Source organism: Cryptotermes secundus, unplaced genomic scaffold (assembly GCF_002891405.2).
Source record: "Cryptotermes secundus unplaced genomic scaffold, Csec_1.0 scaffold802, whole genome shotgun sequence".
Lineage (NCBI taxonomy): Eukaryota > Metazoa > Arthropoda > Insecta > Blattodea > Kalotermitidae > Cryptotermes > Cryptotermes secundus.
The window spans coordinates 328,915-342,954 of NW_019738887.1; the positions used below are offsets into that span (position 1 = coordinate 328,915).

The 14,040-nt window shown below is 41.4% G+C and overlaps 1 protein-coding gene across 4 annotated transcripts in view; it reads right to left on the reverse strand.

Annotated features, from left to right (window-relative positions):
• The window catches only part of LOC111871273, a 136,690-nt gene that overhangs the window by 49,248 nt on the left and 73,402 nt on the right, over positions 1–14,040 (reverse strand). For all 4 annotated transcript variants that reach the window (XM_023864251.2, XM_033754184.1, XM_023864252.2 and 1 more), the window contains 3 exons: positions 13,412–13,631; positions 9,872–10,117; positions 2,221–2,444 (listed from right to left, as the gene is read on the reverse strand). In XM_023864251.2, the coding sequence (XP_023720019.1) occupies positions 2,221–2,444; positions 9,872–10,117; positions 13,412–13,631 (690 nt within the window). The remainder of the gene's footprint in view (positions 1–2,220; positions 2,445–9,871; positions 10,118–13,411; positions 13,632–14,040) is intronic.

Consider the following 14,040-nt stretch of genomic DNA (forward strand, 5'->3'; position numbering starts at 1 on the left):
ACGTTAATTTTAAAATTAATTCGGATTCCTGAACTGCTAGAAGCTAAGAGTAAACACTGATTTACATTTACAAAATTGTTAACCCATCTTCCATCATGTCATTTATTTCTGATGCTAATTAAAATAGATGCCCTTTAACATGCTCTGCCTGATGGAATTACTGTACATACCTGGCTGTTCTCACCTCTCTGCTGCAGACAGTACTACCTGTAACCCAATATTTGAAAATTCACACAAATAAACTGCCCGCATTACCAACTGGAATTTTTCAGTGGGCAAGAGCTCCAAGTATCTGATTCTAGTGAGTACCAGCAGGTTTCCTCGCCTCATCATAGAACAAGGCTTTGCCATCTAGAAGCGAACACTGAACTAACTTCACCAGGATACCAGCTGTGTTCAGTTTGTGTTCCTAAGCATGTACAAGTTCAGAGACCCCACGTAGGGCTCACGTGATTCAGTGCTTACAGAGTGTGATGTGGGGCTCTATCAGTGGAGCACTAATCACTGAGAGTGATCCTGTCAAGTAAACTTAGTTTGATGAAACGTTGACTGTGTCTATACTATACAAGTTATTTTAGCTTTATCTGTAGGCAATTATTCTGTTTCAATGCCCACAAAATATGTAGCCCTGGCATCCTGTAACAACTAACAGTAAGCAGTTTATTCCAAATAAAATAAAAACTACAACTCCACCCAGTGTAAACCAAGTAGGAAAATTTGCTTTTGTGTGTGTGTGTGTTGGTACCATATAAAGAATTCCATCTCTCCGGTGATAATTTCTATCTTGATAGTTCTCTGGTGCAAGGCCTCATATATGTAGAGTTTTTAATATTTTAATGTTCTGTCTTAGCCCTTACAGATGGTTCATGCTGTGCTTGACTTGTACACCCTGTCTGGGTTTTGGTAAAGCTGTCTGGAGATAGGGACTAGCTCTATCAATTAATTCCGACTGAGTAGGTTTTACCTGAAGCTGGAGACAGAATCCAGTTTCCAAAACGTTGTTTTGAAATATAAACAGGACAGTTTTAGACAAAAACAGGAGATAGATAATGTCCAGAAACATAATACTTGTACAGTCTCTTTGTTGTTAGGCACTAGGGGGAAGCTAATAGTTCTAAATTACAAATTACAACAGTCATTAACTTTTTCAACATCACTTAAAAATATCTGGTGCAGGGATTTAAGTATTTAAACACCTCTGCATTGGAAGTGTTCACTCTCGGCAAGCCATTTCCCGATTAGATCAGCTCAGCACAGTATTTCTTTAGACAGATAGCATCATACTGACATTTGAAGAAAGAACTGGCTTTCACACCATCTATACCTGTGGCCATCTGAAGGTTATCTGAGAAAGTGCTGTGAGTCTCTCTGAGCAGCTGCACTTACCCCCAAGTAGCACTGATATTTCCAGCAAGTATTTCTATGGGGGACGCTTGGCATTCAAATGGTTAAATCAGTAACCTCTACCGCTTCCACAAAACACCATTTGTAAAGTCACTTTTCTTTAGGGATAGTGTTATTACAAGAGAAATGTAACAGCAAAATAACTGAATGGTTTCTGTTGGTGAAAAAAATAGCTGTTCATAATAATTGTAAAATACACTGCTTTTCCGATCTGAATGAAACTCACTGAAGTTATGAAGAACATACCTATTGGGGGTAGAGTTTGACTGGGTCCACTCAGCATAGCGGCCACTGATTGGCCTATTGTAGCCAGCCCCAGGTGATTATGATGATGGAGAATTTGGTGGAATGAAGATTGGCAGGGGAAACCGAAGTACTCAGAGAAAACCCACCCCAGCGCCACTCTGTCCACCACAAATCCCACTTGACCAAACCCCCGGGATCGAACCCAGGCCACCGCGGTGGGAAGCCAACGACTAACCGCTTGAGCTATGGCACAGCCTAGTAACATACCTAAGTATTCGTACAAAACTGATTTCAGGTGATGCACTGCACATATTTTTCCTTTTGAGGTGGATGAATGGTAATGGAACAGGGTTCTCTCTGAGTTCCTTCAGTTTTCCCCCGTTAATCATTATTCCACGACTGCACCATACTTGCCTATCACCACCCCCTGAGGTGTATGATAGCCCTGGCCAGGCAGCGCAATATCGCATTCTTGGTCTTTCCAATTTGGAGGCATCATCTCTGACATGACTCTCAGCCCGTTTCAAAGTGAGGGCATTAGTTAGTTACAGTATAACAACATTTCTGTACCTGTATTAGCTCTGCGACAGCGTGCAGGCCACCAAGCTGACACATGGCATGCCGATGCTCTTCGTCAAAGGATAACTTCATCAGGGCAGCAATGGTGGGTCCAGGATGTCTCTCCATGTCATCTAGTACCACAGAACAAGAAGAATCTTGTCCAGCTAAACCTAGTTCCTTCTCATTTGCTCTCAACACCAATAACAACATTTCCTGATCAATTCTCGTAGCTGCTGCAAAAAATTTAATATGTGGCACATCAAGATAAGAGCAAGCAAAGCACACTACTTTACTGCATACTGCAGAGGGAGAAGAGGTACAAGGAAGCCATCTACACACATTCCAGCATTCATTCGTGCAAGATCTGAGGTTGTCAGGGCGGTAAATAACAAAAGTTCTGTCTTCTGACACATGACTCCATGTAGTCTCGTGGAAGCTTATGAACATTTTGAAGGAATGTACCGACTCCATCTTCAGGGTCAAAAAGTAAGCTTGGCAAGCAAGAAGATTACAAGAAAAAGTAGTACAGATGCAGGACAGGAAATGAACCTTCAGCAAATCAACAGGAGAAAGGAGAAGAGAAAGAATGAAGCCATTTAAGTTCAAGTAGAGATGTAAGAGGGTGGGACAAACAGTGGCAGAAGTGAAGAGTGGTTGTATAAGTGGGCATGGAGAGTAGCTGGGGCTGGAGGCAAGACAGAGGTACCCTGAAAAAGGCAGTGTACAATGGGGCCTAATGGTCTGGCTTGAGAGCCCCAGGAAAGTTTCCTAAAGTCTTTCAGACTACCCAGCATCACATCACAGAAAGCACAACTCTTCTCAAAATTTGACAAAGTCTGTAGATTTACACAAACAGCAAGGATCCTGTCATTGTCTTCTAGAATTATCAAAACTCACGTTTGCTAAAATCCTCAAAGAAATGTATCCCCCTTAGACATTTAAAAATAGGCAATGTTAGGATCTGGAGTTCTTACAGCGGTGACTGCCTGTAAACTTTACTGTTCTGGCATGAAAATGAAGGCAACAGGTTACCCTGAGGTACTGGAACAATCTGCCCCACTGCTCAGAATCGCCCCACAAAACATTAAAAACTGGATTAAATCCAGAATGACTTAATTTTTGCCATTCTTCACGGAGAAGAATTGCAACTCCACATCTACCAGCCTTGCCATGCCCGTCTGTCTGTTTGCATGCATTCAACAACTTGAGATTCATTGCAAATATCTGCATTAAATTTCATGCGGGGGGGTTTCACTAAAATGTTTACTAACCCAAATTTTGGTCAAAATCAGATACCAATAATAGAATCTCACATGAACACCTATACGTACTGCTGCATGCATCTTAAGGGTAACTCATTAAATATAAATTGACATAGCATAGTCAGTATAGGGAGAAGATAGGGCTGGACTACTGAGGTATCAGTGTTTGATTCCCCAAAGCAGCTGAGGCATGACGCTGACCACTCACTTCCATCAACTGCTGAAGTTAAGTACATGTGAAGGTATACATTCATGCCCCATATGCCTTCATGGCACAGAGATTATTCAAATTTTGGGGACAAATTTTGTATCTTTACCTATGACCTCTGGCCTACTCTGAATGCTAACAATAATGGGAAAATATTGTGCTGTGGATGGCGCAACGGGAAGCAGGGGTCACATGAACTCTGCGGTCTTGCGAGTTACATCACATACACCCACCCCTTCCATCATTACGCCATGCTCAGTAAACACCCCTCCCCGCAGTGATGTAACAGCACGTCCCACAGGGGACACCATGGTTACTATGCAGCAATAAACAACTCTCAGCAGATTTCCCCAGCAATGCCTGTAAACATGACATTACGCAACAGTGGTAGCTATCACATAACTGTTTTCTGTGTTGTCAGTGCAAGAGTTACTAGAGTGAATGAATAGTGAGTATTGAGCCAGTTACTAGAGAGGGAGTAACCAGTCAGTTTCAATATAGCAGTTGCCGAGTCAGGCTGTATCGAGTGAATGGCAGTGACTCCAGCAGGAGAAGTAATTGTGATACTGCAGATGGCAGTAGTGGTGTAATGATGAATTGTGTAATTGTGAGAGCGAGTGGAATAAATTCGCTATATTTAATACAATGTAAAGTTATTTGTCGCGTGACATATACCCAACATGTGACAATATGATACCACTGAATATATATGCACTACCCTCTAAACATTTCAATGTTGTAGCCTCCACTGGTGAGCATAACACAATATGACAAATATAGAACAGAAGCTGCTGCTATTACTTCTCTACAACATCAATTTTAAATTTAGTTTTACAAATATCTATTAAGAGGCAGTTTTTCTTTTACGTTTCTTGGGGTTGGGTGAGAGTCAGTTCACTTTATACGTCGGTCACTATTTGGCTTACTGCAACAGCCCCGGGTGATAGACGAGTGTGGAGCAGTTGATGGAATGAGAACTGGCAGCAGAAAACAAAGTACAGTCAACTCTCGATTATCCGGGGGCGGATTAACCGGTTTGCGGCTTAACCGGGGCTTTTTTTTTTAAGTTTATATGTTGTTTAATATTCATTCACTTTTGTTTCACATGGTGAGTTTAACACTATTTTCGCACTAGTGTGAACCGAGCTCTGCATTATTTCGTCCCGTTATGCGAACACAATGTTCTAGGGTGGGGGTGAAAGAATGCAAGAATTTTTGGAAAGTTTCAAGGACAAATACACCGCCCCAGGTTATTTAACGGTACCATCTCAGTGTGAGAGTGCATTGTGAAAGTAAGTATCAGTTTCTTAATATAGATCTTCAAGTGCGTTAGCAAAATGTCGGGGTTTAAAAGGAAGCGTGTTGTGTTAAGTATTCAACAGAAACTTGAAATTATCAATCAGCTGGAAAAAGGAGCTGTAGTTAAACAATTAGCAATGCAATACGGTATTGGAGAACAAACTGTTCGTGATTTGAAAAAACAAAAGAATGAGTTAATTTCCTTTGCTTCGTCTTCTAATTCAAGCGGAATGAAGAAGAGAAAAACCATGAAGAAATCAACATACGATGATCTCGACAAAGCGATGCTGACCTGGTTTAATCAACTAAGGGCACAGGGAACAACAATAACAGGACCAGTTTGTGCTAAACAAGCTAAATATTTTTTCGAAGCACTTGAACTAGAAGGGAGTTTTGACGCTTCTTCCGGTTGGCTAACACGTTTCAAGCAGCGTCATGGAATACGAGAAATCAGTATTCAAGGTGAGAAATTGTCAGGGGACTTGTCAGCATCAGATCAATTTTGCACCAATTTTGATAGTTTTGTGAAAAGTGAAAATCTGCTGCCAGAACAAATCTATAATGCCGATGAAACGGGTCTTTATTGGAAATGCTTGCCAACCAGAACATTGGCATTTCAAAATGAAAGACAGGCTCCAGGTCACAAATCCAGTAAGGAGAGATTGACAGTCTTGTGCTGTTCTAATGCATCAGGAACACACAAACTAATACCAGTAGTTATCGGCAAAGCGAAAAGACCACGCTCTTTTAAAGGAACAGTAGCTTCAAGTCTGCCTATCCATTATTTTAACCAGAAAGTAGCTTGGATGAATAGAGCGATATTTAAAGAATGGTTTGATTTTAAATTCGTGCCTCAAGTTCGTGACCATCTAAAATCCCAAGGCCTACCTGAGAAAGCTGTGCTCCTCATTGACAATGCGCCCTCACATCCTAACGAAAGTCTCCTGAGGTCAGATGATGGAAATATTTTTGTGAAATATTTTCCCGCTAATGTTACCGCACTTATCCAACCAATGGATCAAGGAGTTATCTCAAGTATGAAGAGAATCTACAGATCAAATTTGCTACAAAAGTACATCGATGAAGGCAATGATCTGACGTGTTTCTGGAAGTCCTTTTCAGTATTAGATGCCATATACGAGATTTCAACAGCGTGGGATACAGTAAAGCCATCTGTATTGAAAAATTCATGGAAGAAACTGATGCCTTTCATCACTAATGAAGATGACGAAATCCATGGATTCACTGGATTCAGTGAAAATGAGATAGCCATAAAATTGACAAAAGTGGCTAACCAAGTTCATGGTGGTGAAGAAGTCAACGAGGAAAATATAAGAGAGTGGTTTAACTGTGACTCGTGTGAACCGGGCTTCGAAATGTTAAGCAGTGACGAAATCGTAACTTCAATGGGGGTGCAGCCAGAAGAGCGGGAAGAAAGTGAGAATGAGGAAGAGGTGGACAGTGTTGCCAGTAAGAAAGTATCACATGGTGCTGCGCTTAATCATTTGGAATCCTTACTAGACTATCTTGAGAGTGAAGAGGACAGTTTATTAAGTGACAAGCTAATATTACGTAGGCTTCGTACGGATATCCGTAAAAAGGAAAATGCCGCGAAAAAGCAAAAGACAGTATTAAATTATTTTAAGTGTTAAGTGTGACCGTAAAAAGTGCTGGATGTTGTTGAACAGTGATTGAAATAACTAATTCATACTGAGTGTAATGTAAAGAAAGTATTAAATAGGCCATGAGATGACATAGAAATGAGGATGAATAAATTTAAATACAGGTAGGTCTATAGTATTATGAAGGTATTAAAAGGTAAAAGGTAAAGTTGTTCCTCTGCTCAACGAATTAAGCCCTACGCCATTAAGGCGTGTGGGGGAGTGGATGTATAGATCCAAATTTTCTTGACCTCGGCACTAGTTGGAGGTGAGTGGTCAGCTTCACGCCCCGGCCGCTTTACCCCCGGGGAAAGAGCCCCCGGTACCCATTGGATAGGAGGTTGGATGGACCCCAGAGCCGGTCTGGACGATTTGGAGAAGTTAAAATTCTTGACCCTACCGGGACTCGAACTCCGACCCTTCACAGTCGTCCAGCCCGTATAATAAAATTTGGCTTAACCGGGTTTTCGATTAACCGTGACTTCCATCCCCACCATTAGCCCGGATAATCGAGAGTTGACTGTACTCAGAAAAAAAACTGCCCCAGTGACACTTTGTCCACCACAAATCCCGTATGACCTGACCTGGGCTCGAACCCGGACTGTGACAGTGGGAAGCCAGTGACTATAATCACCTGAGCTAAGGCATGGCTTCCAATAACAGTAACTCAAATATACCAATGGTCACAACCATAGAAACACAGATATATACTTAACAACTACACACAAGTGACTCTCACTGTACATGGTGGTTGCGTTCCTGAATGCATAAACTGGAATGAATAAGGAGCACAATGGAGAAGGAGCAGGAAACTATATGACTAAATCAAAATGCTGCGGCAAGTCAGAGAAACTGCGCGTAAAATGCACAGGGCACATTGGCAGCATCTACTGCGAACACAGACAGGGCACTGTCGCTCTTCATGACACCGAAATAAAACCAGAGGTAAGCCGAAATGTGGATATGAAAGTGCACGTAACAAGAGTCAGCATGCAGCAGTATTCTCGGTAGACTGAGAACGTTACGGAAAGTCCGATCCTCTCTGCACTGCCTGGCATGAACTGGTAACACATCAATTTCATGCACAACCACATGCAAATGTTTGGACACAGACAAACACAATCATATTCTACAATATATGTGCTTGAATTAAGGCAAACACAGAGTCCAGAAACATCATAAAACTGTCAGCACATGTCTACTGGAAAATAACACAAAGACTGTTTTTTTTTTCCTCTCACTCCCACTTAGGAGCATAGGGCTGATTTCTCAATTTCATTTATCATTTTTACAGATGGCAGGACTCCTTGGACGGGGGATCAGCTCGTCACAAGGCCTTTACCTAAACACAGGACTACATAAACACAGAATAAACACATACACACACCAAACATTATGCCTTGTGTGAGATTCGAATCCATGATCCCTTCTTCCGAGAGAGGGAAGACAGTTCATGCCTTATACCACTCAGCTACCATGACCAGCACAAAAGACTGTATATGCTATGAATTCCACCAAGCTCCCACTTGTCACGTTCCGTGTCACCATTCAGTGAGTCCTCAGAAGCAGTGCCTGCAGGCTACATTCCAGTGTATGCCTCACTGATCACAGCCTTTAAATATCCTAAAATAATCTGTTACATTTGGAATGTGGGGGGGGGGGCACATAGTAGCATAGTTGGTTGTGAGGCACTATGCTACAAACCGGTAGGTCACAGGTTCAATTCCTGATGAGGTCACTGGATTTTTCAATTAACCTAATCCTTCCAGCCTCACTATGGCCCTGGGGTAAACTCAGCCTCCAACAGAAGTTGAGTACCGAGAACCTTCTTGGAGGTAAAGAGCAGCTGGCGCATAAGGCTGATAACCTCACCACCATCTGTGAGCCAACTGTCTAGAAAATGTGGGAGCCTCAACGTCTCACAACCATATGGGTCTCCACGGCCTATTACACACATAATTTTACCTTATTCTTTTAATTTGGAATGTTCTGCACCTCAAATTATTATTTTGTTCCACTGCCTTTACAGACGATTAAAATTTAATTAAAATCGGTCAAACTGTGTTTGGGAAAACACATGCTGCATCTGGACCATTAGAGAGCATACCACTTCTTTTTTGAAGATTCTGCCTTTGGAGTTTTATTTAGGGAAATGGTCTCTGTAAATTATTAAAATTTAATCAAAATCATTTATAGCCATTTTTAAGGAAATGGCAATTTTGTTTTTGAAGGCCCCTGTGAATAGCCCATATTTTTGGAGCTGAAGTGTTCCTAATCACTGGTGAAAGACCTGTGAAGGATAACTCCTAAAAACTGAACATTAATGAAATCCATCCAACCATCAAGAACCAGCAAGGCACACATTCATTCAGACAGAAGGCATTCCAAAAACCAGATTTTCCTCTTCAGGATTACTGTGAACATGCAAACCCATCAGAATCTCAAGACTGGTTTGATTTTTTCCACAACCACAGTCCTTCCTCATACTACATATATGAGAAGGCAGAAACGGATGAAAACATGACTCAGAAAGGCGAAAAAAAAAAAGTAAAGCTGTCCCTGTAACAGACCATAAAGGCCCATAGAGTTGTGAGACATCGAGGCTCCCATATCTTCTAGACAATCAACTCACAGATGGCAGCACAGTTGTCGGCCTTAATCACCCACCACCCTTTACCCCCCAGGAATCCACCTGGTACTCATTTCTGTTATAGACTGAGTCGATCCCGGGGCTATATTGTAGCTGGAAGGATTAGGTCAGTTGAAGAAATTCAATGGCCTCATCAGGAATCGAACACCTGATCTTGTGGCTTGTCCCATACTGCCTCAACCAACTAGCCTACTGTGTGTCCCAACCATGACGCAAACACTTCCGATAACTCTATTTGTTCATTTCCAGTTTATTTACTGTCGCTGTCAGTAACTCATACTACAGAGAGTCAAATGATTAGACGACCACACATAATGAAATTGGAAACGATGTGGAAGGAGAGGTTGTGGCCTAATTTAAGGTACTATCCTGGCATTTGCTTGGAGCAACTGAGAAACATTGCAATAAACCTTAGTTAACATAATCAGTGCCCCAGCTAGGATTTAAAGTGAGCACCTCTCAAATAAAAATCTGAAATGTTACCACTTCAGTGACCTTACCTGGCCCCTCAACATGTATGGTATTTACAATGTACAGCTGAAACATTTCCATCCTTATCCAGCCTGTCTGATTGTCTCACCTTGAAGAACATGTTGCTGACGATCCTGCCCATCTACAGCCGGGGTAGCAGCATTGATCCTCTCACGCAGTGAGTCACAATATTCCCGCACCTGCTCCAGCAGTCGCAGAACCCTGGCCTCGCGACGTCCTCGCTTGTCGTCAGGGTGTGAGTGAACCATGTTATGTAGAACTTGGGATGCACGTTGCCTTGTGTCTGTGTCAGAGTCTGGAGAATGAAGAAGCTGCACCAGCAGGGGCAGACAACCTGTCATACACGGAACAAACCTCAGAACATTCCACACTTCATACAGAAAACATTACAGTATAATTAATGTACATATATAGCCAGACAGGTGTGTTCACCTACTTAAATTAGGTTACAGTCATGAAAGTAGCTGTATTACTTTTTTAAACGCACAGTCAAACCATATGCAGTGCCCTTTTAAAATCACCTCATCAATCTATTTGTCCATGTACAAGACAAAACTTGTGGATCTATACACCCACTCCCCCATATGACTTTATGGCTTAGTGCTTAATTAGTTAAGCACAGGGACAACTTATTTTATATAAGACACATCCTGAAACTGCAAAACAGACATTCAGTATATCTGGTATTTCAGAGTTTTATTAAAATTTTGCAGTATATTTCAATTTAGTTTAAAAATCAGACAAAAATAATGGATGCTTTACATGAACACCTATGTACACTTCTGTGCATGCTTCAAGCTTAACAATTTCTGCATTACAGGCTTTCCTGGCGTAAACTTGAACTCAGTGCCATCTCATCAATAAAGCATACAGCAGAAAGGTGAAGCTATCCTTGTTTGCAGGCTGTGCAGGCTGATAAGGTCGTCAGAAGTTGAGGCTCCCACATTTTCTAGACAATCAGCTCACAGATGGCAGTGAGGTTAAGTAAAGCAAACCTTGTTCACAGGACATGCAGGCCAATAGGGTTTGTGAGAAGTTGAGACTCCCATATTTTCTAGACAATCAGCTCACAGATGGTGGTGAGGTTAAGTAAAGCTATGCCTGTAACAGGCTGTGGAGGTCCATAAGGTTGTGAGAAGTTGAGGCTCCCACATTTCCTAGACAATCGGCTCATAGATGGTGGTGAGGTTAAGTAAAGCTATCCCAGTAACAGGCTGTGGAGGCCCATAGGGTTGTGAGACATTGAGGCTCCCACATTTTCTAGACAGTCGACTCATAGATGGCGATGAGGTTAAGTAAAGCTATCCCTGTTCACAGGCCATGGAGGCCGATAGGGTTGTGAGACATTGAAGCTCCCACATTTTGTAGACAGTTAGTTCACAGGTGGTGATGAGGCTGTCAGCCTTTACACATTGGCAGCTCTTTACCCTAAGGAAGATTCCTGCTGCTCATTTCTGTTAGAGGCTGAGTTGGCCTCGGTAGAGTACATACTTTAAAAGACACATGGAATTAGGAGCAAGAGGAATCAGAACAAGAGGACTTTCAGACTGTGTTGAGGGCAGCTAGAGAGACTGAAACCAAGCAAGAAAATATCCAAGACTGGCTTGAGCTGGATGTAGAAGACCCTGAATTTCAACTTCTAACAGAGGAAGAAATTGCCACAGTGATATTTTTTATTTATTTATTTTCTTCAGAACTACCTATATTATTAAATTCTCCATTTATTTGTTTTTTTTTGGGGGGGGTCTTTTAGGGCTATGTTTTTCTTCATTAATCCATATCATCACTTAATCCGGATGACCTCTCTCTCCGGTTAATCCAGATTATCGAGGATTTACTGTATTGGAGAAATAACATGTCTGGATGCATTGACATTTATGGACAGAATACACATGTGGCAAACACCAAATAACATTGCACAAATGACCACTTAGAACCTGTGCAAATTTCAAATAGTTCAACATGCTGCATTCTCACAATGTAATACAACTAACTCCATGAAAATGAGTCCTTCATGAGAAGCTACGAGATGCTCAGCTAATCAAGAAATTCACAACATTGCATGGAATCTGATGGTTCACTACCATGTTCACAAATAGTTCGCCACTGGTTCCTTTCCCAAGCTAAACAAATCCATAACACACACGTCCATCCAACTTCTCTAAGATCCATTATAATATTAATCTTCCATCTATGCCCATGTCTTCCTAATGGTCTCTATCCTTCAGGCATTCATACCAGAACTTACTAAGTACTTCTCTTGTCTCCAGTACACACTAAGTGCCCTGCCCACCTCAGCCTTCTAAATAATATCTGGCAAGGAATACAAATTACCGACTCAGAATTACTGGGTTTTTTAACTTTCTCCATCATCTGGTATTCTAGAGACTAGAAAATACGATGTTTCAGAAACTGGATCTGTTTCCATCTTCAGGTGAGGGGAGAATACACTGCTCAGTTGGGTCCCTTAGAAAGAGCTAACCTGATTGTGGTTAGGTCTTTCCAGGTTTTCAGACCTTTTTATCATCCAGTATTCTAGAGACTAAAAACACCGCAATCAGGTTAGCTCTTTCTAAGCGACCCAACTGAGTAGATATCTTCCCCCCTCACCTGTGGACAGAAACAGATCCAGTTTCCAAAACATCATGTTTTCTACTCTTTAGAATAATGGACAATGGATTAAAGTCCAAAAACCCAGTAATTCTGAGTATTATACATCTTTGTCACAACCTTCAGAATCTACAAATTACAGAGTTCTTAATTACACAGTTTTCTTAAGCTTCCTGTTATGTCATCCCTCTCAGCTCCAAAAATTTTCCTCAGCATCCTGCTCTCTCTCAAATATCCTCAATTTCTGTCCATCCCTTAATGTGGCATTTAAGCCCACATAAAAAAAACAGGGAAAAAATCATAGTTCTGTATATTTTAACATTTATGTTTTCAAACAACAAACATGATAGTCTTTAGATAATACAACACATTTTGTGTATAATAAAATGAAAGAGATTTGAGATCCTCTAACGGAAACTACTTTACATAATTTTCTTTCACTATGAACATGGAGGTATCCTCCTGCACACATGGCATCACAGCCTACATCATCATAATCTTGAAAAGGAAGATCCATGTATCTTCAATTAAGGGGATGTTAAGGAAAGCCTTGCTTCACATGGCTCAATCTAGGGACTGGTGGTGCGCTCTTCTGAACACAAAACTCAATGAAGAAAGCAGTCTTCTGGGATTTGGCACCATGTATATGTGGTGTTAACCGACGTTTNTCACGGTGTTGTCGCTTGCAGATTTCTTATACTTTTTCTTCTACCCTGAAGATGGGGGCGATACGTTCCTCTGAAACGTCGGTTAACACCACATATACACGGTGCCAAATCCCAGAAGACTGCTTTCTTCATAGTCACCGCCGTGAAAGCCTCAAATCTTACACAAAACTCATTCATCATATTCCATAAGGGATGGCGAATTTACTGACCACCTGTTCATTAGTTTCCCAGATGGACTCAGCTCTATGCAGTTGTTCATAAAACAGTACAACTAAGTAGTTTTGCTCTGGAAGTTGTGACGGTCTCATGAATGTGACATCTCATTCTATCCTGTGCAAGCTGATGCCTACCAGACTGTCTCATGGCCACACAGCTGTCTGGTGAACTACTCATGGCCAACAATGTCCTGCTCATGTCCTCACGATCGTGGGTCCCAAGCATTGACAAAAGGCTGTACACCATCTCCACTTTGGCTCCAAGCTGTTGCTGGCTGTAGGTTCGGCGGGTTGCTGCAACCTCATCGGGCAGCAAGCCCATACTTGACGTGAAACTCATCACACTGGACACATCCTGTTGTCATACAGAAAACAGTACCTTTCAATGAACTAATATTAATACAGGGTCTTTTCACCTCTGTTCACTGAAGGGATGCAGTTTATACACTTTTCACACTATAGGACACAATTTTAATGAACATGTGTGTCTCAAGACTTACCATAGAAACTCCATCTCATTATACTTTCAAACATTTTATATAATTTGCAAAAGTAATCTGGTCTGCACAGTAAACCTTCGCTAATCCAGTTATAGTTAATTCAAATGTCAGGTAATGTAGATCAGAATATGAAAAAATGAAAAATGGTGTTCACAGTCAAGTACATATTTTAAAAGACACATGGCAATTAGGAAGGCAGATGAGTCACTTGTCTGTTCAGACAAAACGTGAGACAGTTTCTTCAGAGCTGCATTATTATGTTAA